The 27,453-nt window shown below is 39.2% G+C and overlaps 1 protein-coding gene across 1 annotated transcript in view; it reads right to left on the reverse strand.

Annotated features, from left to right (window-relative positions):
• The window catches only part of ATP13A4 (ATPase 13A4), a 135,438-nt gene that overhangs the window by 14,298 nt on the left and 93,687 nt on the right, over positions 1 to 27,453 (reverse strand). Inside the window, exons 18-25 of the mRNA XM_036242856.1 lie at positions 27,214 to 27,338; positions 22,659 to 22,822; positions 21,701 to 21,823; positions 19,942 to 20,021; positions 18,432 to 18,474; positions 17,950 to 18,059; positions 15,325 to 15,421; positions 13,625 to 13,697 (exon numbers count right to left, since the gene is read on the reverse strand). Of these exons, the coding sequence (XP_036098749.1) occupies positions 13,625 to 13,697; positions 15,325 to 15,421; positions 17,950 to 18,059; positions 18,432 to 18,474; positions 19,942 to 20,021; positions 21,701 to 21,823; positions 22,659 to 22,822; positions 27,214 to 27,338 (815 nt within the window). The remainder of the gene's footprint in view (positions 1 to 13,624; positions 13,698 to 15,324; positions 15,422 to 17,949; positions 18,060 to 18,431; positions 18,475 to 19,941; positions 20,022 to 21,700; positions 21,824 to 22,658; positions 22,823 to 27,213; positions 27,339 to 27,453) is intronic.

Genomic DNA, 27,453 nt, shown 5'->3' on the forward strand with positions numbered 1-27,453 from the left:
AAGCAAGTGGCAACAGCTTGGGTGGGCCTGAAAGTTGGGTGGGGCAGGGCCTCAGGGAATCACCAGGGTGGGGCAAACAGTGTGAGCCAGGTTGCTGGAGTCCCAGATATGGTGACTGTCTGCTGCCCCAGGGAAGGATTCGCCAAAGGAACAAAGGCCTCTGACAGCACGTTTGTCCCCCTCTCCAGCCCTCACCCCAATGCCAAACAGCTCAGTTCTTCCCTGTATGTCTCTGGTGCCCCTCGAGCTGCCTCCCCTCCAAGCTTAGAGGGAGTGAGTCTGATAAGTCTGTGCACGGGCCCTTTAAGGAGCTGCCTGGGGCTCCAGCCGCATCAGCTTCCCTGAGCCTCAGTTCCTGCTGGGTTTTCCCCGCCAGAAGTTATGGGGACTTCTCAAGAAATTCTTTTTAAAGCATACTTTTTTAAAATTCTCACCGGAGGATATTTTTTTCATTTATCTTCAGATAGAGTGAGAGGGAGGGAGGGAGGATGAGAGAGAGAAACATCAACGTGAGAGACACACATCGCTTGGTTGCCTCCCACACGTGCCCTTGGCAGGAATCGAACCTGTTACTCTTTGGTCTGCAGGCCAACGCTCGAACCACTGAGCAAGACTGGCCAGGGCTGAAACATCCTTTTTATAATTTCTAACTCTTTATTGACATTATAATTTTGTCTAGTAAAGGTAACTATTTGGGCAAATATAAAAGTAAGTAGTATTGTATTTTTGGTTTTTAACTCTACTTTTGGTTTCAACATTATTTAAAAGACAAATAAATAAAAATAATTACAGTGATACCTCAGTTCTCGAACATAATTCATTCCAGGAGGACGGTCGAGAACCAAATTGTTCGAGAACCGAAGCAATGAAACCCAATAGGAAATAATGGAAACTGGATTAATTCGTTCCAAGCCCCAGAAAATGCCTATTTACTGGCCTAATTTGTATATAATATGTAGAAAAACATAAGTCTCAACAAGAAATAAAAGTGTACAGAATGTCTAAGGGTTAAATTCAGTGTAAAGCGTGACTCTCTCCATAAAGTGTGACTCTCTCTCTGCACTCACACTGATGACGCAAGCAAGGCGCGCTGGGCCGAATGAACGCCATTCGGCTCAACTCGGCTCATCTCGGAAGTTCGAGTTCCAAATATTTGTTCGGATTCCAAGACAAAAGTTTCTCGAATCTCCTGGTCGAATACCGATTTGGTCGAAAGTCAAGGCGTTCGAGAACCGAGGTATCACTATATCTAAGTTACTGGGCACACAATTCATAAAGACATCATAATTTGTGATGACATAAAAAGGGGAGACAGAGCTGTATAGTAGCAGAGTTTGGGCATGCTGTGGGCTTTAAGGTATCAGTTCGAACTAGATTGTTATAAATTGAGGATGTTACATGGATTCCCCATGATTGTGTATTTTGTTATGAAAAACCCACAGCTAACATGATACTCAAGGGTGAAAGACTGAAAGCTTTTCCCCTGCGATCTGGAACAAGGAAATGATGCCCACTTTTGCCTCTGCTATTTAACATTGTACTGGAAGTTATATCCAGAGCAACTATCTCAACTCACAAGTGGCATTAATCTATATATTGGAATCTCAAAGAATCCACAAGAAAGCTACTAGAGTTAATAAACAAATTCAGCCTTGTTGTAGGGTACAAGACCAATACATAAAATCAGTTGCATTTTTATACATTGCTGACAAACAATTTAAAAAGAAAATTAAAATACAATTTCAATTCAATAGCATCCAAAAGAATACATACTTAGGAAAAAGCCTAACCAAAAAGAAGAAAGACTTGTACACTGAAAATTATAAAATGTCGTTGAAAGAAACTAAAGAAAACATAAATAAATTGAAATGCATCCAAATGTTTATGGATTAGAAGATGTAATATTGTTACAATGTCAATACTACTTAAAAGAGAGCTACAGATTCAGTGCGATCCCTATCAAAATTTTTGGTTTTGCAAAATAGAAAAGTTGATCTTCCAATTCAAACAAATCTTGAAAAGGAGAACAATATTGTAAGACTCCCACATTCTGATTTTTAACTTATTATAAAAGTAGTAATCAAAACAATGTGTTTGTTACTGGCACAAAGATAGACATATAGACCAGTGGAATAGAACTGAGGATCCAAAAATAAACTCATACATCTATGGCCAATTGATTTTTCAACATGAGTGTCAAGACTATTAAATGGGGGAAAGAACAGTTTTCTTAACAAATGGTGTTGGGACAACTGGATTTTCACATGTAAAATAATGAAGTTGGACCCCTGGCTCACACTATATATAGAAAATGAATCAATGACCCAAAAACAAGAGCTAAAAATCATAAATTCTCAGAGAAAAACAGGGTAAATCTTCACGACCTTGGATTTGACAATGGACTCTTAGATATGACAATGAAAGCATAAGCAACCCAGAAAATAGATAAATTGGACTTACTCAAAATTAAACACCTTTATACAACAAAGGACAGTATCAGGAAAGTAAAAATACAACATATAGAATGGGAGAGATTATTTTCAATCATATATCTGATAAGGTTTTAATATCCACAGTATATGAAGAACTCCAGGATTCAGGAATCAAAAGGTAGAAATTTAGTTAAGGAATAGACTTTAATAAACATTTCTCCAAATAAAACATACAAATGGCCACAAAGATTTATACAGTGCAAATTGCAAGCACATGAAAATATGCTCAATATTATTAGTCATTAGAGAGATGAAAAATCAAAATCACCAAAAGATACTACTCCATACAATTAGAATATCTAAAATAATTTTTTAAAGTTAAATAACAAGTATTCATGAGGCTGTGGAGAAATTGGAACCCTCATACACTGCGGGTGAAAATGAAAATTGAGGGGGAACAAAAAATGGCGGCGGAGTGAACAGAAGCTACACAGACCGTCTCCCAGAACCAAACTGGAATTACAACTATAACACAGACAAATCGAAGGGAAAAACCAACAGAAAAGCAGCTTGCGAGGACCATAGAACAAGGGACACTGACTCGATCCTGGTAGGCTTGCAAAGGCACGAGACAGGGGGCTGGGAGCCCACGGTCGGCTGGTTGGCAGCTCGGCAGCAGCCTCAGCTGGGAGCAGCGCCCTCGGGTCACACTCCCAGGCGGCCCCACAGCGCAGAGCCGGGACAGAGGCTAAAACAGCCACAGCCACTCACCTTGGGCTCCGGCAGAGGGAGGGCAGACTGGACTGGAACTGTGTCGGGACACTCAGGATTTGGAGGGCACTGAGAATTTTTGCTGAGTGCAGCCACCCAGGACGGTGGCCACATTGCTCCTTCCCAGGGCTCTGAGGAGAGGCAGCAGCCCCTCCCTCGGAGATCCAACCCCACCCTGTGGGCCATTGAAGTGCTAATTGAAGCTCATTAACAACCAGCATCTGCCCCACCCTCGGGAAATCCCCTTGTGCTGAGCACCTGAGGGAGCTTTTCAATCAACTGACAACCCAAAACTCATCAAGTAACCTCCATTGCTAGCCTCCAGGCAAAAAGCTAGAGGATAACAGTACTTTTCATGGGCTGGCAACTTGTTAAGTAAGACTTGACAGTGGTGTTTAACATGGGTCCTCCCTCACTCATCTAAACCCAGGAGAGGGAGCCACAAACAGCAGAACACCAACACCCACACGGAAAACTTGACAGGTTCCAAAGCCCACAGTGATAGCCAAAATGGTGAAACACAGAAACAGAAGCCAAATGAAAGAGCAAGAGACCTCCACCGAAGATGAGATCAAAGTGGAGCAATTAGGCATGTTAACAGAGCTAGAATTCAGAGCCATGATCTTGAGGAAGCTGAACAGCATGACTAAGGACAAAGAGGCACTGAAAATAAGCCAATTGGAAATTAAAAACCATCAAGAAGAGATAAAAAAATGACATATCAGAAATGAAAAACACATTGGAAGGTTTAAAAAGCAGAGTAGAGGAAGCTGAGGACCGGATCAGTGAATTAGAAGACAGGGTAGAAAAAATCAACCAATCAGAAAAACAAAAGGAAAAAACTATTAAAAAACAGGAAGACAGCTTAAGAGAACTGTGGGACAACTGGAAACGTAATAATATTCGCATCATAGGAGTCCCCGAAGAAGAAGAAAATGAGCAAGGGATAGAGAATATATACAAAAAAATAGTGACAGAAAACTTCCCTAATTTGGAGAAGGAAGAAGGCATTCAAGTTCAAGAAGCACAGAGAGTCCCAAGTAAGTAGAACCCAAACAGGCCCACACCAAGACACATAGTAATTAAAATGTCACAAATTAAAGACAAAGAGAGAATCCTAAAAGCAGCAAGAGATAAGCAACAGGTTACCTACAAAGGAAACCCCATAAGGCTCTCAACTGACTTCTCACAAGAAACACTACAGGCCAGAAGGGAATGGCATGAAGTAATCAAAGTCATGAAAAACAAGAATTTGAATCCAAGACTACTCTACCCAGCAAGGCTATCATTCAAAATAGAAGGTCAAATAAAGAGCTTCCCAGACAAAAAAAAGGCTAAGGGAATACATTATCACCAAACCAGCACTGCAAGAAATGTTAAAAGGACTGCTGTAATTAGCAGTAGAAATGGGAAGAAAAATAGAACCACACTAAACAAAAATGGCAATAAATAAGTACATATCAATAATCACCTTAAACGTAAATGGATTGAATGCTCCCATAAAAAGACACAGAGTAGCTGATTGTATAAGAAAGCATGATTCATCTATATGTTGTTTACAAGAGATCCACCTCACAACAAAAGACTCACATAGGTTGAAAGTGAAGGGATGGAAAAAAATTTTCCAAGCAAATGGAAAGCAAAAAAAAAGTTGGGGTAGCAATTCTCATATCTGATAAAATAGATTTCAAAATGAAGACCATAACTAGAGACAAAGAAGGCCACTATATAATATTGAAAGGATCTATCCAACAGGAAGATATAACCTTGATAAACATATATGCATCCAATATAGGAGCACCAAAATATATTAAAAATCTTGTGGAGGACTTCAAAGGAGAAATCAACAACAATACAATCATAGCAGGGGACTTCAACACCCTGTTGACAGCACTAGATAAATCCTCTAGGCAAAAAATTAGCAAGGAAACAGAGACTCTAAATGAAGCACTAGACCAAATGGATTTAATAGATATCTACAGAGAATTACACCACAAAACTACAGAATACACATTCTTCTCAAGTGCACATGGGACATTCTCAAAGACAGACCACATGATAGGACACAAACTAAATCTCTACAAGTTCAAGAAGAATGAAATCATATCAAGCATCTTCTCAGATCACAATGGCATGAAACTAGAAATCAATTGCAACAAGAACATGAAAAGACATTTCAACACATGGAGGCTAAATAGCATGTTATTAAACAATGAATGGGTCACCGAGGAGATCACAGAAGAAATTGAAAACTTCCTGGAAACCAATGAAAATGAAGACACAACAACACAAAATCTATGGGATGCAGCGAAAGCAGTTCTGAGAGGGAAGTTCATAGCACTACAGGCCTACCTCAAAAAACAAGAAAAATTTCTAATTGACTGTCTAACCTCACAACTTAAAGAATTAGAAAGCAAACAAAAAGAAAACCCCAGAGCAAGTAGAACGAAGGAAATAGTAAAGATCAGAGCAGAAATAAATGACATAGAGACCAAAAAAACAATTCAAAGGATCAATGAAACAAAGAGCTGGTCTTTTGAAAAGATAAACAAGATTGATGGACCCTTAGCTAGACTCACCAAGAAACAAAGAGAGAGAACCCAAATACACAAAATCAGAAATGAAAGAGGAGAAGTAACAACCAACACCATGGAAATACAAAAGATCGTTAACAACTACTATGAACAAATATATGGCAACAAATTCGACAATCTAAACGAAATGGACAAATTTCTAGAAACACACAGTCTCCCAAAACTACACCCGGAAGAGATAGAAAACTTGAACAGACCAATAACAACTAAGGAAATTGAAGAGGTAATCAAGACTCTCCCAGCAAACAAAAGCCCAGGCCCAGATGGTTTCACGGGGGAGTTTTACCAAACATTCAAAAAAGAACTAACACCCATTCTCCTCAAACTATTTCAAAAAATTCAAGAAGAAGGAAGACTTCCAAACACGTTCTATGAGGCCAGCATAATTCTAATTCCAAAACCAGAAAAAGACACTACGAAGAAAGAAAACTACAGGCCAATATCCCTGATGAACATAGACGCCAAAATCCTGAACAAAATACTAGCAAATTGGATCCAGAAATGCATCAAAAAAATTATTCACCATGACCAAGTGGGATTCATTCCACGGATGCAAGGCTGGTACAATATTCACAAATCAATAAACGTGATACACCACATAAACAAAATGAAGAATAAAAACCACATGATCATATCAATAGATGCTGAAAAAGCATTCGACAAAATCCAGCATCCATTTCTGATAAAAACCCTCAGCAATGTAGGAATAGAGGGATCATATCTAGACATAATAAAGGCCATATATGAAAGACCTACAGCCAACATAATACTCAATGGACAGAAACTAAAAACATTTCCATTAAGAACAGGAACAAGACAGGGATGTCCACTTTCACCACTCTTATTTAACATTGTACGGAAGTCTTAGCCACAGCAATCAGACAGGAAGAAAAAATAAAAGGGATCCAAATTGGAAAGGAGGAAGTGAAACTGTCATTATTTGCAGATGACATGATATTATACATCGAAAACCCTAAAGACTCCATCAAAAATCTACTAGACTTAATAAATGAATTTGGCAAAGTAGCAGGATACAAAGTTAACATCAAGAAATCGACGGCATTCTTGTACACCAATGATGAACTCATAGAAAGAGAAACTGAGAAAACAATCCCATTTACTATCGTGCCAAAAAAATTACGATACCTAGGAATAAACTTAACCAAAGAAGTAAAGGACCTATTTTCAGAAAACTACAGGTCATTGAAAAAAGAAATAGAGGAAGGTATAAGAAAGTGGAAGCACATACCCTGTTCATGGATTGGAAGAATTAACATCATTAAAATGTCCATACTACCCAAAGCAATCCATAGATTCAATGCAATCCCCATCAAAATACCAACGACATATTTCATAGAACTAGAACAAATACTTCAAAAGTTCATATGGAACCAAAAAAGACCCCGAATAGCCACAGAAATCTTGAAAAAGAAGGACAAAGTTGGAGGGATCACAATACCCGATATCAGGTTATACTACAAAGCGACTGTAACCAAAACAGCCTGGTACTGGCACAAGAACAGGCATATAGACCAGTGGAACAGAACTGAAAACCCAGATATTGACCCAAGTCATTATGCTCAATTAATATTTGACAAAGGGGGCAAAAGCATACAGTGGAGTAAATACAGTCTCTTTAATAAATGGTGTTGGGAAAATTGGACAGCTACATGCAAAAAAAATGAAACTAGACCATCATCTTACACCATATACAAAAATAAACTCAAAATGGATAAAAGACTTAAATGTGACCCATGAATCCATAAAAATTCTAGAAGAAAATGTAGGCAACAAAATTTCGGACATCATACGGAGCAGAATTTTCACTGATACATCACCTAAGGCAACAGAAACAAAGGAAAAAATGAACACATGGGACTACATCAAACTCAAAAGCTTCTGCACAGCAAAAGAAACAATCATCAAAATGGAAAGGCAACCCAGTGTATGGGAGAACATCATTGCCAATGATGTATCAGATAAGGGGTTAATTTCCAATATATATAGAGTGCTCATACAACTCAACAAAAGGAAGACAAAAAACTCAATTAAAAAATGGGCAGAGGAGCTGAATAGACACCTCTCCAAACAGGACATACAAATGGCCAAAAGACATATGAAGAAATGCTCAACATCACTAATCATCAGAGAGATGCAAATTAAAACAACAATGAGGTATCACCTCACACCTGTCAGAATGGCCGCCATCAACAAATCATCAAACAACAAGTGTTGGCGAGGGTGTGGAGAAAAGGGGACTCTAATACACTGTTGGTGGGAATGCAGACCGGTGCAGCCGCTGTGGAAAACAATATGGTGTTACCTCAAAAAATTAAAAATTGAACTTCCATTTGACCCAGTGATCCCACTGCTAGGAATATACCCTAAGAAGCCTGAAACACCAATCAGGAAGAATATATGTACCCCCATGTTCATTGCAGCACTATTTACAATAGCTAAGATCTGGAAACAGCCCAAGTGTCCATCAGTAGACGAATGGATCAAAAAGCTGTGGTACATATACACAATGGAGTACTATGCAGCGGTAAGAAAGAAAGATCTCTTATCCTTTGAGACGACACGGAGGGACCTGGAAAGTATTATCCTAAGTGAAAGAAGCCAAGCAGAAAAAGACAAATACCACATGATCTCACTTATATATGGAATATAATGAACATAACAGTCTGAGGAATACAGTAGACCCAGAAACATGGAAGTAGGGCACAGACTGACATCCCTCAGAAAAGGGGGTGGGGGGTGGGAGAGATAAACCACAGAACTTATATGCATGTATGCATGACCAATGGACATGGACAACTAAGCCTGGGACGGGGCGGGGGTGGGGTTGGGAGGGGGGTGCCAATGGGATAAAAAAGGTAAAATATCTGTAATAAAAAAATAAATAAAAATTTATTAAAAAGAAAATGAAAATTGATGCAGTCTCTATGGATAATAGTTATATATGATTACCATATAACACATTCATTCTATTCCTATAGCAAAAAGAATTGAAAACAGAAACTCAAACAGATATTTTATGCAAATATTCATGGTAGCATTATTAACAATAGACAAAAAGTAGAAGAAACCAAAGTCCATCAATGGATAAATGGATAACAAAATGTGGTATATATGTGCAAGAGAATATTATTCAGCTGTAAAAAAGGAATGAAGTTCTGATATAAAGTGAAATATAAATGAACCTTGAAAACATTGTGTTAACTGAAATAAGCCAGACACAAAGGGACAAATATTGTATGATTTGATTTATTTAAAATATCCTGAATAGGCAATTCATAGACACAAAAAGTAGATTGGAGGTTACCAGAGGCTAGGAGGGAGGGCAATGGGAGTTAATGTTTAATGGTTACAAAGTTTCTGTTTGAAGTGATGGAAAGTTTTGGAAATAGATAGTGGTGTAATTGCACAACAGTATGAATGTAATTAATGCCCCTGAACTATACACGTACAAATGGCAAAAGTGGTAAACTTTGTTATATATATTTTACCACAATGAAAAAGAATTTAAATATTTAATAACATTTAAAAATAGTTATAAAATTAAATGAAAAAAAAACCACAGGATGCATATTTACATAGAGAACACAATTCAACTTTATATATATGTATATGACTAGAAGGAAATAAGTCAAAATGCTTTACTTGGTTAACTCTGGATAGTAGGATAAAGATAGTTTTTTTTCATTGTTATATCTTCTTTTTACAATGAACATATGTTAATCAATGATGAATATAGAAAAGAATCAAATTATTTGTTCCACATAATAGAAAAACCCTGGAGATGCTTGTTACGTGGAGGAGAATAATCACAGAATAAATGAGAACTGTTATTTGATATTTTCAAACATCTTAAAGACTGCTATGGGGAGGAAATTTAGCCTATGCCATGCTACCGCAAATGGCAGAACTGTGATGTAAAACTTACACACAGAGAGATCTGGCCTGATGTAAAAGAAAACTCTCTGAACAATAATCGCTGTCCCAGGGTGTTCTTTCAGTAGATTTAGCAAATACTTAATGGGCTCCTTTACTATGTCAGGCACTGTTAGATGTACTGGGAAACAGCAGCGAGGTGCTGTTCTGAAGTGCACACACTCTGGGTGGGGGAGGCAGGCAAGAGCAAATAAAAACAGGTGAATATCATAATTCAGATTGTGACAAGTACTGTGAAAAGATAAAGCAGAATTGTGAGCTAGAGAATAATTGGCTTGGTCATTATTTAAAATGACCTTTATGAGGTGGTGACATTTGAGCTAAAATCTGAATAATAAAAAAAGTCAAAGTCACATGAAAATCTGAAAGGAAAGTGGTTTAGGCAAAGGAAATAGCAAAATCAAAGTTGCTGAGGGGACCACAAACTTGGCAATGCCCAAGAGACAGAAAGACCAGGTGCCTATAACAGTAAGTGAGTAGGAATATGGTTAGACATAAAGTTGGAGAAGTAGACAAAGAAAAAATTATGTTAGACTTTGGATTTAGTGGAAATGAGAAGCCACTTGAGCACTTTAAGCAAGAATATGACAATAAAATTTAAACTAAAAAAACTATCACTATTACCACTGTTGGAAAGGTTATTGGAGGTGCAGGGAAGGGCATAAGAGTGGAAGCAAGATCATTGTAAGGTCATTGCAGTAATCTACAAGAGAAGTGGCATTGTTCTGCACAGTGTCTACAGTAGAGATAGAGAGAAGGGATACAGGATATTTTTTGGAGGTAGAGTCAATGGAAATTTTACATGTACTGTATGTGAAGGGTAAAAAAAAAAGAGAGCGAGAGAAATTAAGGATGACTCCAGGTCTTCGAACAACTAGGAAGATAGTAGTGCTATTTTAAGAAATTTTTTTTTCATTTACATATTCCAGGTGCCAATATCAATTAACTTTGACCAAGAACTGCAAGGCAGAAAAAAAAAATCTTTATTTGGGACTTTAGGAATTGCAATTTATGATGACACTCAGAAACCTGATTGTGTACCAAGGGAAAAAGAAAAAGACAGAAAAGGAAGGGTTTCAAAAGGAATTATACACATTGTTTTGAAGGAGCTGTGGGTGGTGCTGACAAGCAGACTTATATTATATATATGATTAATTGCTTATGCCTGTTTCTAGCTGAAATTTTTATTTCTTAATAGAGAGTTCAGTGATGCAGAGCCAATTCAGGATGTAGCCATTTGTGTGTTAGTCCAGTTCAAAAGTTCAGTTTCACATGAGGGAGGTGAGTTAGCTCAGCTTCACAGAGGCCTCCCAGTTCATTTTACACTGCTCTCTTGACATTAACTCCATTTTGCTGTTTTTCTTTCACACCTATTACAGTAAGTAGTACAAACTAGACATTCAATATTTAATGCTTTTGTTAATTATAAGAACTGAGAAAAAACAGAGTTCTATTTGGACATGTTAGGTCTACATTCTGTTAAATATCCAAAATTAGGTTCTGTGTAGTTGCATTTCTCGAGCTCAGGGTAGGCATCAAGGCCAAGGATATACATTTGGGATTCATCAGTGTGCAGATGACATTAAAGTCATAGGCTTCGTTGAAATCACTTAGGGAGATGTTGTAGATTGAAAAGACCAAAGAACCCAAGAACAAGGTTTGGAACATTCCAAAAGTTAGGAGACAAGTCATGAAGCAGAGGCCAGCGGACGAGGTAGGAAAACTACTCGCAGAAGTGAAAGATAATCCAGGCGTGCATGGTATTACAGAACCCAAAACAAGAAACATTCTGCGGAAGGAGAGTGCTGTTGGGAGAGTCAAGTCCAGTCAGGAGAGTGGTCATTGTGGTCAACGGAAGTCACTGATGGACTTGGCAAGAGCAGCACTGTCAGGTGACTGCTGAAGTGCACATAGTAGGTGCTCCCCGTGAGCTCGTTCTCCAAAAACAGAGGTTTTGAACAAGTTTTTAAAATGGTAAGGTGGTATGATGGTTGTTAAAATTACGATGAGAAGATATAAGAGGAAATAATGTGAAAGCAAGACCGTGAGGCAAAGAGAATCTAATGTACTTCTGCATGGGCCAGCAATGTGCGCCCTCCCAGCTGTGGTGGCTGGAGATGGCTCACAAGGGCCAATTTCTGCTAGATTTGCAAGGTGGTTATTAAATGCAGCCATTATCAAAAGCAAACTATGTAAACTTACAATTAGATATATGACAGACAAAGATAATGAACACGCAAAAATGATAACTTCTTAATTATCTTACATTTTTAAATTATCTGTATTCTTGGAGTTAATAATGGAGATTAAACTTAAAAGTGTGTCATGTTTGTAGCCATTACATCATGAACAAACTGTTTTGTGTGCATATGTATGTTTCCTGAGGAAATACTCTTCCAGCCTGCAAGAACCATTATCCAAGTCAACAAATAAGTTGCTCATATCACTGATGAATGGTTAAAGTGTCAACATAAGTTTGTGTTGTTTTGCCATTCAGGGAAAGAAAAATGTCAGTAAAGATTCATGTTAAACCAAATTCCATCATCAGTAGCATAGGTTGACTATGGATACCAGAATTTGGTAAAACTCCATGAAAACATTCTGTGAGATTTAATTGGCTACATGGAGTTTACAAGAAAGACATTGAATCGTTTTTTATTATTTGAAAACGTCTCTTGCCTGGCTGGTGTGGTTCAGTGGTTGAGCGTCAACCTACCACCAAGAGGTTGCCAGTTCGATTCCCAGTCAGGGCACATGCCCAGGTTGTGGGCCAAATCCCCAGTGTGGAGCATGCAGGAGGCAACTAATCGATGTCCTTGCTCATTGATGTTTCTCTCTTCCTCTCCCCTCCTCTCTCTAAAAATCAATAAAGAAAAATAAATTAAAAAAGAAAACTTCTCATCACACATTTTTCTTTTTCAGTAATGTTTATAATGTACATGAGCATATATGTACAAACAATTTTTTTTGGAAAGCCCATTGTTAAACATTTGCCAACCTACCACTGCCTCCCACCAAACCAACACAAGCCAAACATCCAAATGTATGTCTCTGAATGTTAGAATCTTGCTGAAATGATAGAATTAGAGATGGCAAGTGGAGAAAGTGGGCATACACAGCTACTCAGGGAGTTTTACAATAAGGGGCAAAGCAGAGGGGGTGGATTTGGGTCAAAGAAGAACTTTGAAAGAAAGAAGGTATGGAAATATATTTCTATACTGCTGGAAATGATCCAGTAGCCCAGAGAAAAGTTGACCATGATAGAGGAAGGGATATTACATGAACAAAGTCCTTAAGAAGGTGAGAGGAGGTAGGATTTAAAGTGCAGGTGGAGCTGTTAACATTTATATGTAACAGAGAGGCAAGCAGAGAATTTGATAAAGATGATGGTTAGTGGGTGCGCTGGAAGAAAATCACATAACAGGGAAATTGAAAAGACAATTTATATATTAATTAGAGGGGGGTGGGAGGGGCAGAATTTAATCTCTGTTCTAGATCTTGAGAGGCTAGAATTTAGAGATGGAAAACATATCAGCTATACACTGAGCACATTCTAACTATAACTGTGCCTAAAAGCACACTGAAGTCAGTGTTCCTGATTTTCAAGGTGCTTTTGTAAAATATTTAGTGACCTTTTATGGAAGCTCTGTACTTTCTGGAAAACAGCAAAATAACAAGCCAGCTTTTTCTTTGCGAACACTTTCTTTCAACACTCAAAAATGAGGATTGTTTTCCTTTCCCTCTCCGTACATACCTCTGGGAATAAGTCAAAGGTCATATCTGCCGCAGCTGCTGTCCCTCCCCTCCCACTGGGCTAGCCCTTCTGGAGCTGAAGGGATCACCTCTGGGAAGAAAGTTTTACAAATGTCTTACTTGTTACACCAATCAGAGTTGTAATGGCCAGATCCTGGAACAGAAACTGGTAATTTGATAGGCTGTTTATCTCCTGAAAATAAAAAGGAAAACCGGTCAAAGGAATTACGACCTTCTGGATGAAGTTTGACATCAGTTTCACTTTCTCACTGCAACATAGGATTGTCAAGTAAATTACCAAGGAGATGGTGTGGTCACGGGCCTGTTTATGCCAGTGAGAGCACCCAAGACAAGGCTGCGGAATCCTAACTCTCTGGGCTGGGTCCTTCGTGTATCACTCACCCCCATTGAAGGGAATATCTCGCTCTACCTGATTCATCTCTGCTCTTTTCTCCACTTGTTGGCAGAAAAGTTGGGGTGTGGTCTGGCAAACTAACAGAGCACATTCCCAGCGGTAACAAGTGACAAATGTGTCGTGAGCTTTCCTAAATTTTACTGATGGAAAATGACAACAACTGAACCAACTATTTGCATTCTTGGGTGTTGTTAGAAAGTCTCTGGTAAAGCACCTTGATATTCTTGAGGAAAAAACATTTAGGTCTTATAGACTGCAAGTAACTTACCTCCTTGCCCCCCACCCCTTGATGGAAAGGAGATAATGACGACCCTTGTTTAACTCTAGTTTTGAGCAAGAGTTGCTGTGATTTCAAAGTAGGACCAAATGTTTATAAATAGCCTCTTTTCCTCCAGTTTATTCATTAGTAAGTGGGAAAGTAATCTGAAGATAACTACAACTTTCAACCCAGGAGCGAGAGGGCAAGATATAGAGATGAATCCAGATATCTCCAGCACATATAGAGTTTCCCTTTCTCTGTGTTAGCTAATAGAAAAGCCTTACATGTTGTGTCCACAAGCAGTAGCCACGAATGTTCTCCTTTTATGTTTGGTTAAATGGTAAAATCCATCACAAGACCTATGTATTTTTTGTGGTGTGATATGCCAAATTTTAAATCCCTATGTTCAGGGAATCAATGATATGCTGGCTTGTAATAGCTCATAAAAGGACATTGCTAGATTTTTAAAATTTTTATGAACTGGCTGTTAAACACAACCAACATAAAATCTTAAATTATACAAATTTACTATTAAATAAATTATACTGGAAAAGAGGTAATAAATACTAAAAACCCAGCACTTCCTAATTATTTTCCTACACTTTACTGTTGTCTATGTTCTTGAGGTTATTCACAACTCTTGTATCTATATGGTGCAAGTACTTTGTAAGGGTAGGCTACTGTACATCTCTCCTCAATTCCATGTTCAGACGGGTAGCTTGAAACCAGCCGTGGGGGAGTATTTACACCACTGCAATTGGCAAACATTAATAATCAGGGCTTATTTTTCCAGGGAGAGCCAGTTATGAAACATTCCAGCCCCCAATCAGAGAATCATCTTTTTAGTGGATGGTGTGCAAGGGGAGAGCCAGGCTGGATTGGAAAGAGACCAGGTCTAAACAGGGGAAGGCAACGGGGAGGTCAGCTACCACTCGATCATTTCTCTCAGAGTCAGAGAAGTCACACCAACTTTTCCTGTGTACATTGGTCTACTTCTGATTTATTTTCAAAACGTGAAAGATCGTTTTAGAGGGGCCGTGAGTGCTTAGCTCTCCTCTGTGCACTTGTTTGAGAGGGACTGCGTATTGAGAGCGACCGCCCTGGTCTCAGTTCTCACTAACCAAGAGGCTAGGTCCCAAGTCATACCCAGTAGAGCAGCAGAACACCAATATACTGAATCATGCTGTACAGAGCCATGTACTTAAACATGCAAAATGAGGTAACGAGGGCTGCACGTCCTTCCCTGTGTGAGAAAAGAAATGAAAGAGTAATGAAATGAAAGTAATGGAAGGAAATACGCTCAGGATTCTGTGCTGCTTCAGCAGAGCTCAGGAGAAAAGATCAGAAGTCTGATTATGCCATTGTTTGCCAGACAGACTGGACAGCCCTGTGCCAGGGGGAGCTGGCTGTCAGTGTGCTAAATGACGACGTTTGCAGGAAAGGCCAATTCCACTCCACGGTCCACGGGCCTGGAGCCAGCCGGGGGCCAGCTTTAGAGTTACTCTCGTCCTTTGTGCAGACATTATTTCTGCTCAGAGTCTGGGGACTTGGGCTGGTCTCAGACCTCATACCTACTCACTAATGTGATTTGAAAGGTCATTTCCCTTCTCTTGGTCATAGTTTCTTTATCTGTGAAGTGAGGAATATAAGTAAGATTGTAGGTTTGGGGGCTATTTTCTTGCAGGTGCTTCAGGAGTTTGGCAGCAGTTCATTCACATTCCATTTGCAAGTCCCAACTTTTTCTAAAACTGGACTAAGATAACATACACACTCAAATTAGTCATTTATCAAATGTAAATATACTGGAAACGATGAGTATGTTCATTTTTGTGACTATTGTTTTCCTTGGAGTAAATAGTATATATTTAAAGCATAAAGTAAATTATTGATGAAATAACACTTTTCCTTCTTTCCTTTGGGAAAATATAGAGTACGAACTTACTTCTGGGCATCATGTTTTCCTGGGATTCCAAAGCCTGATCCTCGCTCACGCTCCCTGCAGATTAGAGCTTTGCTGCCGCCGCCTGCTCTCCCTGGACCGCAGTTTCTCCCCATCCCTCACCTCCTTCAAGAGGCATTTTCATTTACCCCACCTGATGCCGCCAGTTCCACCTCCCTGGTCATCCTCCCGGCTCTCAAGTTACCCCTGATTTATCTGTGCACGTGTTTAGTGCCTGACTTCTTCACTGGAGGAAAACGCCGGGAGATTGAGGGATGTTTGATTTACTGGCTTCTGGATCCCCAGGGCCTCCGACTGCTCCTGGCATTAAGTGTCTACATTGTAAATATTTGTGGAATGCATGAATACATTTTAAAAATGAGAAGGAGCTAGCCAAATTATTATTTTAATGTGGTGAAAGGAGTATGACATTTGTAGATAAAACACATTTAAACAAAATTAACTCTGACAAATTAATCTAACAAAATTGGATATTTAAATAATTCCCAATCCTATATGGCTCTGCGAGCTTGGGTAGTTCTCTGAGAGCCTCAATTTCCTCCTCTTCTTTTTTTTTAAACTTAAAAAATTTTTAATTTTTATGGTATTACCGATGTCCCCATTTACCCTGCCCCTTTTGCCCACCTAAAACCAGCCCCCACTCCAGGTCTCAATTTCTTTTTTTGTAGAAGAAATAGTGACCATTCCTACATTTCCAGGCTTATTTATTTATTTCGTGGTACGTGCCCCTAGCAGAAACCGAACCCGGGACTCCCTGGTCCACAGGCCGATGCTCAACCGCTGAGCCAAACTGGCCAGGGCACCAGGCTTTTTGAAGTACAAGAAGATAGGCATTAGAGCACTTTATAAACTGTAAACACATATTAGTTATAATAACTGAAAGCAGCCACAATGCTAAGCATCTCTGCCATTGAAATAAAATGCAGCAGAAGTACATATCCGCGGGAGGGGAGGTGGGGGAATAAGGTGTGAAGGGAAATTTTAGTACAAGCAACAAAGACAAATATTTTGGAAACCAGAGATGAGAAGGATATCCCAAGGTAGCTTCAGAAAGCAAGAGGAAGGAAGGCGAATGGGGAATAGAAAGTTTCAATCCCCCGTTATAAAGCATCTAAGGAGATACATTTAAAATAATAATAATAATAATTACCATTTTCAAAGCAGTAACAAGTTCCAGGTTCCAATTTTCCAAAAATAACCTATTCAGTGCTTTTCACTGGAAATGCTACTGTTCTCCCACGGTTGTTTTTACTCCTGGTAAATCCACTGGGGAGTAGAATGTTCGACTGCATTTTCCTGCAAAGTGCCCTCCCCACCCAAGGATGCAAAGTTTCCCTGGGCTTTGACTTGCAGAAAAATAATGGGATCTGATAAGTCAGTCAGAGAAAGATAAGTACCATGTAATTTCACTTGTAAGTGGAATCTAAAGAATAATAAAATGAACAATCAAAACAGAAACAGACTCGCAGATGCAGAGAACAGACTGATGGTTCCCAGAACACAGCGGGGTTAGGGGACTGGGTGAAAAGGTGAAGGGATCGAGAAGCACAGATTAATAGTGACGAGCAGACACGGGGATGGAAAGCACAGCAGAAGGAATATGGTCAATAATACGGTGCCAGTTGGGAAACGCTTCATAAAGTGATTGTCTAACCACTCCGCGTGCACCCGAAACCAAGACAAAATAATACTGAATGTCAACTGTCATTGAAAACAATTTTTTGAAGAAATAATACAATAAAAAGAACAGTGGGATCTGGACCTAGAAGTCAGGGGAGATTAAAGCAATGTAGGTGAGAAGTGTTACTTACTTGATAAGCTGAGGTACACACTCAATGTTTGACGTTTTGGAAGTGAAAGGTGAGGCCACAGATGCCTCCTGCTCGGATAAAGAGATGCCCACATGAGCCATTTTCAAAGCCTGAAAGCAGAGAGTCAGTTTACTTTACATGGACAGGCACATCCATCTCCCCTGAGGCCTCACAAGAAGGCCAGTTAAGCTATCCACAAGGTGGTGTGTGGACCCAGGCTCTAGCTAGGATATGGCCTGGTTTTTCTCTGCTTGCCACATAAGAAGGAGATGCTCAGGACACCCAGTGTTATGCTGCCCCACTCAGTCTATAATGACCACTGAGTTACTGTGCAGCTTTGGTCAAGACTCTCCCAAACCTTCGATATCTGTTTCTCCGGGAGGAGTGGAGAGAGTGTATACCCAGCAGATATTATCCTTACAGGACTCTGGGCAAGTACCATTGAGGGTGAGATGATGCTCCCGCACACTGGCACTACTTACCCCACAGTCGTTGGCTCCATCCCCGCACATACCTACAAAGTAACTAAAGGCAAACCGTGTCAATTGTAGAAGAGATCAAAGCAATCTTAAATGCTAATTTCTCTAATTAAAGGGATAAAATGAGTGTCATTACTTAGGGTTCAAACTTATTACTTCAGGGGTGTTTCCCTAATAGTATGGTTTAACCAAAAAGTGAAATTTGACTCAGCAATTCCTACAATGGATAAGAAATTCCGGACATTAATCCTGACTCCAAGCACTTCAGGGAGACCCTGCACATCACTGTTCAGGAAGGAGCTTTGGCAGATGTCAAACGGGATGCTCGCAGTTGTATGATAAGGCATCATGACATGGTAGAGAGGACACAGGATTTGAAACCAGAAGATCTACATCATTGATATGATCACGTGATGGTTGGAACTATCATTTTTCTCCCCTACAAAGTGTTATGAATATTCAGTGAGGTCCTATATGGAAAAGTGCCTTGTAAATTCTAAAATGATAGATAAAACTAACTTGTTGGTGCTGTTAATAGTACACAAGAAAAACACTTCCATGTTAGCAGTCACTCAATAAAAAATACAGTGCCAAACCCTGAAGTGGAAGAAAGAAAATACATCCCTTCTCCAGGATGGTTTTTTGAGGCTGAATGAATACTGCTCTTTTAAATGGTTGTCAAAGATCATGTATAGTCTGTTTTGAGGGTAAGAGCACTCTGACAGCATTTACAGAACGTGCTGTGCTCCATACACACTGCTGAACGGCAGCGTGTTCACCGCCTGGGTTTTCAACCGTGCTGAGACGACAGGGCTTTCTGAACAACGGAGAAGCCTGCCTGGTGACTGAATCGGGTAAGTAGCAGGATGGAGCAGCAGTGAGAAGGAGTAGAGTCATATCTATGTGTTCCAGCACCAGAAATAGAGGAAGCCTTCAGGACTCCGGGTTCCATTAATAAGCAAACAAATAAATAGTCTCAAGTGATGGGCACTTTCTTTGAACTGCCCAGTCTATCAAAGGAGACCCTTTGCGTTAGAAAAGAAATTGTCTGATTTAGGATAAGGAGGATGCTTTGGCATAGAATGTTTTCATTGTTTGATGGTTATGTGAATCTCTTGTCACAGAAATCTCCCTATATGATAACTGTGACAACCATTCATAAAAATGAAGTCTCAGTGTTCATTATCTGTTGGGGAGCTGAGCTCGGATGACCTTTCCAGGCTTGTTTCTCACCGTGCTTTTGCATGCTCCTAATGTTCTAGTCAGTGCTTCTCAAGTCTGAAGGCAAAATTGACTTATGTGAGGAGCTTTGAAGCAATACTGATGTCGAAGCCCCATGTGAGCAATCGAATCAGAACTGCTATTTTTTCAAAGCTCCCAAGGTGACTGACATGTGCAGACAGGTTAAGAGCCACTGTCCTAGCCAAGTAGAGTGACTTTCTGCAGCTCTTACTCTGCCCCTGCCTGCCATGCCTCCACGCACTTCACACCACCGAATTGGTAAAGAACCTACTCCAGTTTCTGAAATTCTTCCACCAGGTTGGATTTCTGCCCAGGAGACATTCTTGCAAAAATGGTCCCATTCATCAGTATCTGTAAGGAACCGAAGAGAGAAATATTTTACTATGTCAGCTGGTCATACATAAAATAATGAATAATACTCTTAACACTGGCAGGGCAATGATATCCATGAGTGAGAAGAAAAAGAATTGTTTTCTAAGAAGTCTTCCTTTGGATTTTAAAATAGATATGAGGACATTGGTCATCAGAGAAGTGACCAGGGAGACCAAAATCAGTAAAGATGACTACTCATAAAAATATTTGGTGAGAAGGATGGCCTACAAGAATTTAGGTCAGCTGCCATGGAGAATGTGGTCCTGAAAAATCCTGAGCTTAATGGAACCTTGAGCCAGTAGAGCATGAGAAATTGCAAGGATCCCAGAAACTGCAACTGCTTCTAAGAAATTGTTCAGAACAGCAGAAAATCAACCTACTGGTGAAGTAGTCAATTGAGTATTTGTGGCCTTTGACTGAACCGCACCATCCGGATTTGATCAATTGTAAAATTCAGCTGATATCCCAAGCCTAATTTGGACTATGGAGCACTGATGGTTCGATGCTTTATGAAGCTCTACCAGCCCCTCCACCTGCGTTCCATTCCGCAGAATCCAAATTCTTCTGTGTTAGATCTGCATGCTCCCTGCTCTCCCTGGCAGTGAACTCAGCCTCGTGTTCACTCAGCCTCAAAGTCTTTATTCTTTTTTTCTTAAGCAGTGCCTAAGATGGTGAGTAATCGAATACAAATAAATCATCTGCCCCCACTATGGGTTTATTCTTCATCAGAAAAGTTGTTAAGTTTGACCCTCTTTTCTATCGAAACCTAATGAAATTCCTCTATTCCTGGCCCATCTTCTCGTATAATTGCTGGATTTCCACTCTACTGTGAGACTCCAAAACCATGGCAATAGAATAACAGCTACCGAAAGCAATTTTGATGACTTGAGAAGTCGCTAGTACCTTAATCCTATAAATCAGTGATTTTCCGGACAGTTTTGTGTTTTTTTTTCCTCACCCGAGGATATTTTTCCATTTTTTGGACAGATAGAGTGGGAGGGAGAGAGAAGAAGGGAGAGAGAGAGAGAAACATCGACGTGAAGGGACACATCGAGTGGCTGCCACCCGCACGACCAACCAGGGCCGGGGACAAACTGCAACCGAAGTACGTGCCCTCAGCGGGAACCGAACCCGGCTCTCTCCGGACCGCAGGCCGACGCTCTAACCGCTGAGCCAAACTGGCCAGGGCTAAATCAGTGATTTTCAACCCTTTTCACCTCATGGCACACATAAACTAATTATTAAAATTCTGCGGCATACCAAAAATATATATTTTTGCTGGTCTGACAAAAAAAAAAAGGTATAATTTTAATTCATTCACACCAGATGGCTATTGTGTTTGCTGTTGTCATTTTTCATTTGACAATCTAAGGGAAAAGAAGTCAGCGTTTCTGACTAAATAGTCAGGTATTGAATGTTTTAAAAATTCTTACAGCACACTGATGCTGTAAATGATAGAAAATTGGCTAATCAAGTTTACTTATTTGAAATCTAGTAGGAAATGAGACAACAGTCACCTCTGTAAAAACTATCTGCCTCTTTTATGATATATTCGGTATAGCTTACCTATTTAGAGGTTTGAAATTACTGAGGACCGTGCTCTATAAATGACATTGTCGGCATCTTTACCAGAAGATCAGTACCCTCTTAGAACTTACCTTTGGCAGTAGGCTGCTGAAATGTTGACTTATAACCTGAAAAGATTTTCCATTTAGGGCAAAATGGTAAGTTCCTTCTTTGCTATTATCAGAGACTTCTTCCCCGATGTTAATGTAATTATCCTGCAAAGCAAGACACAGTTATCTTAGACTAATAGAGTGGTTAGGATCATAGCATATCTGAGAGAAGACAATGATGGCAGTCTGGGGTCTCTCTTTAAAAGCCACTCTCTAGTCCTGATTCCTCAGAGAAGCACTTTCTTTTTTGCTGGATCCATCTTTGCCCATCACAGCCTCTAGAGTGAATAGGAGAATAACACTTACTCATGTCCTGTTCTCATCCTGATTTGATCTCGGTGAATTCCCAGAGAAGAGCACATTTCACACAGTTCAAGTGTAAAATACAAAAGCACTGCAGCGTAACAAATCTCTCCCTGAAGTGAGAACTTACTTTTTTTTTTTTTCTTAGAGAATTAATATTGTTCCACAAGGACACAACAGAGATAGGATACTGACAAGATTGGAAATAAATGAATACAACTTTCTACCCTACGCTGAAGATATAGTCTGATTTTCCAATGCACACACTGGTATCTCTCCTAGGGATTAGATCCTCTTTGAACTCAACAGGGTGGCTGGTAAGCAAAGGAAAAATGGGAAATTAAATTTGCAACCCCCCCCCCCTTGTTATATTCTTTCTCATACAGAGCCAAAACCTTTTTAATTTTAAAAGAAAGGATTATTTCCAGCACCCAGGAAAGCACTGTACCTTAAAGCTCAGTTGGAAAGATATGGGAGACTGATATAATTGAGCTCTTCACACTGCCTATGTGTTAGTCATTTGGAGAAGTATGTTGACCCTTGGTCACCTGTACACCTCTGTCCGTCAAAGCTGCTCAGTTGCCAACACTGTGAAACAAGTGAGATAACATGGCAGAAAGTCTGTCCTTAGGTATACCTCATTCCCATACGCAATACATTTCTTCTCTTCTACTAACTTCCAAGATATAGATGCTGATGAGGACCCAGTACTTTCACTCGCTTCAATGAGGATGACTTTCTGGCCTTTGGAAACCATTCCAGACTTTCTGGCCACTGTTATTGCAGTCTGAAGATTGTCACCTAGAAGAAAGGAAGAAAGAATATCTTAACGTGAGGTTGAAGCCACAGAGCAAATTCATAGAGGGTCTGGGAAACTAGGTTAAGGAGTTAAGACTGTATTGTAGATGTGAAGAGATACAAGGTCTAAGGTCTCCCTCAGCCCTGACCTTCCTTGATTTCATGATCCCTCTTCTGGTTCTTGCTGCTTTTCATCTAGTTACTTCATGACCTACCAGTATATTTTTGTTGGAGAGTGGGAAGAAAAAACAAAAAGGCAAAATTCAAATCTATTTCTGTTAACGGCTTGGTGAACATTTAACAAGAGCCTGCTGGTTTCTATAGTATCTGGTGGTTCCGTTTCCAGGAGAGATGGAGTTATCTCACTATAATCTGTCTATCTCACTGACAACAACGGAAAACTCTGAACAAAAATACAAAAAGTAACTATCCAAGGAAGTTGAAAGTAGACATAAGCAGGCAGAATATGGAAGAGGGTTCAACTTGGAGAAAAATCTACAAAGTGCTAAGATTCTAGGCTTTTTCTTCTCTTTTGTCTCACATATTTGACCCTAGAGCTGTGCAGGTAGCAAAGACTCTGAGAAACTAGCCTTTCTAGCCAGAAGAACTAGGAAAGGGGGTGCCTGAGGACTAAAGAGTTATGACAGAAATTCTAGAGAAGAAAGACCTAGACAAGGAAACTAATTCAGTATGTGAACAGTGTAAGTCCTTGGCCCAACTTAGAGCTGTGTACATGCAGAACAAACCCAAAGAAGAATAACAAAGGGGATATTAATCACTTTCTATATTCCTGAGTTTTTCTAGGAAAAAAAAAAAAAAGGGCACCAAAAAACCTTCTCATTCTTCAGGGAATTTTAACAGTATCCAAAATCTCAAAGCGTCATATTTGAAATACCTAGAATGCTCAACATTCAGAAAAACCTGGAAAGTCTGGTCAGTTCTCAAGAATTGCTTGTCCCAAAATAACCCAGATGCTGTGATTATTACACAATGGTTTTAAAGGAGCTATTGTAAGTCTCATCCACATGGTAAAGGTTAATACTCTTGAAATGAATGGTGAGCTAGAAGTCCTCAACAATAAAAATCTATACTCTATAAAAAGGAACTGCCCTGCCAGTGTGACTCACTGGTTGAGCGTCGACTCATGTACCAAGAAGTCGCCAGTTTGATTCCCGGTCAGGGTACATGCCCAGGTTGTGGGCCAAATCCCCAGGGGGGGCCATGCAGGAGGCGGCCAATCGATGTTCTCTCTCATTGATGTTTCTATCCCCCTCTCTCTCTCTAAAATCAATAAAAAAAAAAGATCTAAAAAGGAACCAAATAGCTACTTTAGAACTAAACAATATAATAACTAAAATTTTAAACATTCAGTAAATGCACTCAGCAACAGAATGGAGATGGGGAGAAAGAGTCAATGAATTTGAATATAGAGAAATATAAATTCTACATTCTGAAGAACAGAGAAAAAAACTTAAAATAAAAGAGACTGAACAACATTAAATGTCATTAAATCACCCCCAAAAAAGGAAAAAGAGATTGAAAAAGGAAAGTTATTTTTGAAGAAATAATAGCAGAATGTGTTTAAAATTTTAAATTTACAAATTTAAGAAGCTCAGTAAATCCCTAACAACTCAGTGAAAACCACATCCAGACACATAATCATACTGCTAAAAAGCAAAGATAAAGAAAATATCTTAGAAGCAGCTAGAAAAAAAAAATACATTTAAGGAAATAATGACTCAAATTAAAATTAGCACAGATTTCTGATTAAAAAATAATGGAGGCAAGATGACAGTGTAACGACATCTTTAAAGTGCAGAGAGAAAAACCTATCAACTCAGACTGTTATAGATAATGAGAATATCTTTCAGGAATAAAGAACAAATAAAGGCATTCTTCAATAAAGGGAAACTAAGATAATTTTTTGCCAGACAACATGCTCAAAAACAAAATGCTAAAAGAAAACGATACCAGAGGGAAACTTAGAACATAAGGAATGAAAACATAGCAACAGAAATAATAAAAGTTTGGGTAAATATAAAAGCCTACTTTTCTTTACAAATGTTCTTGAACTCTTGACTATTGAAAGTAAAAACTTGAACATTGTCCAGTGGGGTTTTCATTGTCTGTTATATACATGGCCACTATAGCCTAAAGGAGAGAAGGTAAAGAATGTTTATGGTTGTAAGGCTTCTTGAAAGGGTAGGTATGGATGTTGTAATTGCTAGAACTACTGAAAAATAAATACTATAAGATCTGGCTGGCTACCCTTAACAGAGTTTCGGGTTTCTACCGAAATCCTTCTGAGGATCCTCAAAAGAGCAGACTGGTGGGAAAGAGCTGCTGCACCCTGAGGTTGGAAGAGTGTAGGGGGCACTGAGCGCTAAGGGGTTTCCTCCACCTGCCTCAGCAGGACTCCAGGAGCTGGTCTGCTTTGCAGTGCAGGCCCATTTTGCTCTACCCATCAGAGTTCTACTGTCTAAGATACACAGCCCGGGCCTAAGCCTCAGTCATCTAACAAAGACACGTAACAACCTATTTAAGAAACCCCAGTAGGTAGACAGGAAAAGATCGGGTGAAACACCAGGACACACAATGGGTAAAATAGAGTAGCTGCAGGAGACAGACAAAACCTGCACTAAAACAAGGAAAAAAGGTTTTCTAGAGCACTCTCACCACAAAACATAATTTCATAATTTAAGAACTTAATTCGGCAGGTAATTTGGAGAAGATAATAATTATTTTTGAGACCCGCATTTGTGGTTTGAAAAAACTGGGTGCAAAAAAAAAATCTTAAAGCACGAAGCAAATTTATAGAAATATAGTAGTCACCAGGAAAAGATAAGAAACTGTGAGGATCGATCCAGGTGGCCTGTCATGTGAGAAATAGAAACTCCAGAGGGAGGAAGGGAAGAGAGAGAAGAGAGGCAATAATGAAATGAACAATAGAAGAAATTTTTGAACAATAGAAGAAAATTTTCTGAGAGGAAGAAGACAGATTAAAAGTGCTCACTGTGTTCCAGACCAAATTAATAAAAAATGAGAAACCTATAGGCATATTCTGGTAACATTTCTAAACTTCAAAGTTAAAGGAAAAGGATTATATGTAGAAAAGAACAAGTTACCCACAGTGGACTGGCATCGAACTTATAATATGCAATACCAAAACAAAAGCAGAGGAAAAAGCAAAAATACCTACAGATTATTAAGGGAAAAAAGGGATGTAACCCAAAAATTCTATGCTCATTCAACAGTCAGAGCAAAGAAATATATTCCAGGCTGTGTAAGAAATTAGAGAGCACATCACCCTTCTAGCCTATCCAAGGACAGTTTTTGAGAAAAAATTATAACCAAGCAAGGAAAGAAACAGAACATAAATTTAATATGAAGGAAGAAGTAAAGGGGGAGGGTGATCAACTCTTATTTCTACATAAGTCTAAACGAGTAACGATAGATTATGAGAATGTGTAATACAGTGCTAAATAAAGATATTTGAAACAGAGGCATCATAATTAGGGGAAATTTTAATAAGTAGCAAATTAACTCAGCAATGCCTAAAAATTGAATTGAGGGACTGGAAAGGGAGGGAGTAAAAGCGATCCAAAATTCTCTTGGATTGTGGAGACAGGAATAGGGGGTGGAAAGTATAGAAGGGGAAGTAAACATATTCTAGAGTTCCCAACAGTAGAATTGGGTTCAGGGGACATCAGGTGCGGAAATAGTCTATTTTGGTAACATAATTAATAGAGTTGAATGCATCTGATTGCGAGGGAAAGAGAAGACACTAAAAAAAAAAAAATTAATGCATTAGGAAATCATGTATTCTCCATTTAGAATCATTCATTAGGAAATTTCACACATTTCTCTTGCATGATCCTTTCTCACCTCTCCCTTCTTTATGTCATTTGGTGCTAGGGGGTAGAAATAAAGAGATTTTTTTTTTAATCTCCAGAATTGTAGGTGTTATTATTGATGGACTTTCAGTGCAGTTGACAGACCATGCTGACTAAGCATTTTCCTCTCCTAACATTTAACAATAAAATCATCATCTTTGCATGGCCTGTATCTTCTCATTCAGGTGATATCTCAAATGTCCCCTTTCAGAGAAGACACCTCATCTAAATTAGTCAGTCAGACACTGCCATATCAGCCTGTTTGGTTTTATGTACCTCATAACACTCATTACTAGCCATTTATTTGATGATTTGATTATTGATTGATTGACTGATTTTCTATCGCACCCCACCTGAATGGAAGCTCCCTGAAAACAATAACTCTGCCTTCTTGTTGCCCATCTCCAGCACCTAGAATGGTGTCTGGTCAACAATATTTGCTAAATAAATGAATTTCTATTTCCACATCAAATTCTTAACTGTTTCTACTTTTTTATATACCTGTGATCATTACTGTCCTTATCTTGGCTGAGATGAGCTCTTCTAGGACAGGTTTTGTCTCTTCCTTCAATCGATTCTCCAAGATCAGCAGTCCCAGAAATATCAGGTCGCATTCTACCTCATCCCTGGAGGATGTATATATATCGTTATGAATGATTAAACAAAAATAGTACATCATAGTCCTTCTTACAGGAAACAAAACAACAGCAAAGACAAGTATCTTCCTGTCAGAGTGGTACC

Source organism: Molossus molossus, unplaced genomic scaffold (genome assembly GCF_014108415.1).
Source record: "Molossus molossus isolate mMolMol1 unplaced genomic scaffold, mMolMol1.p scaffold_m16_p_5, whole genome shotgun sequence".
Classification (NCBI taxonomy): Eukaryota; Metazoa; Chordata; class Mammalia; order Chiroptera; family Molossidae; genus Molossus; species Molossus molossus.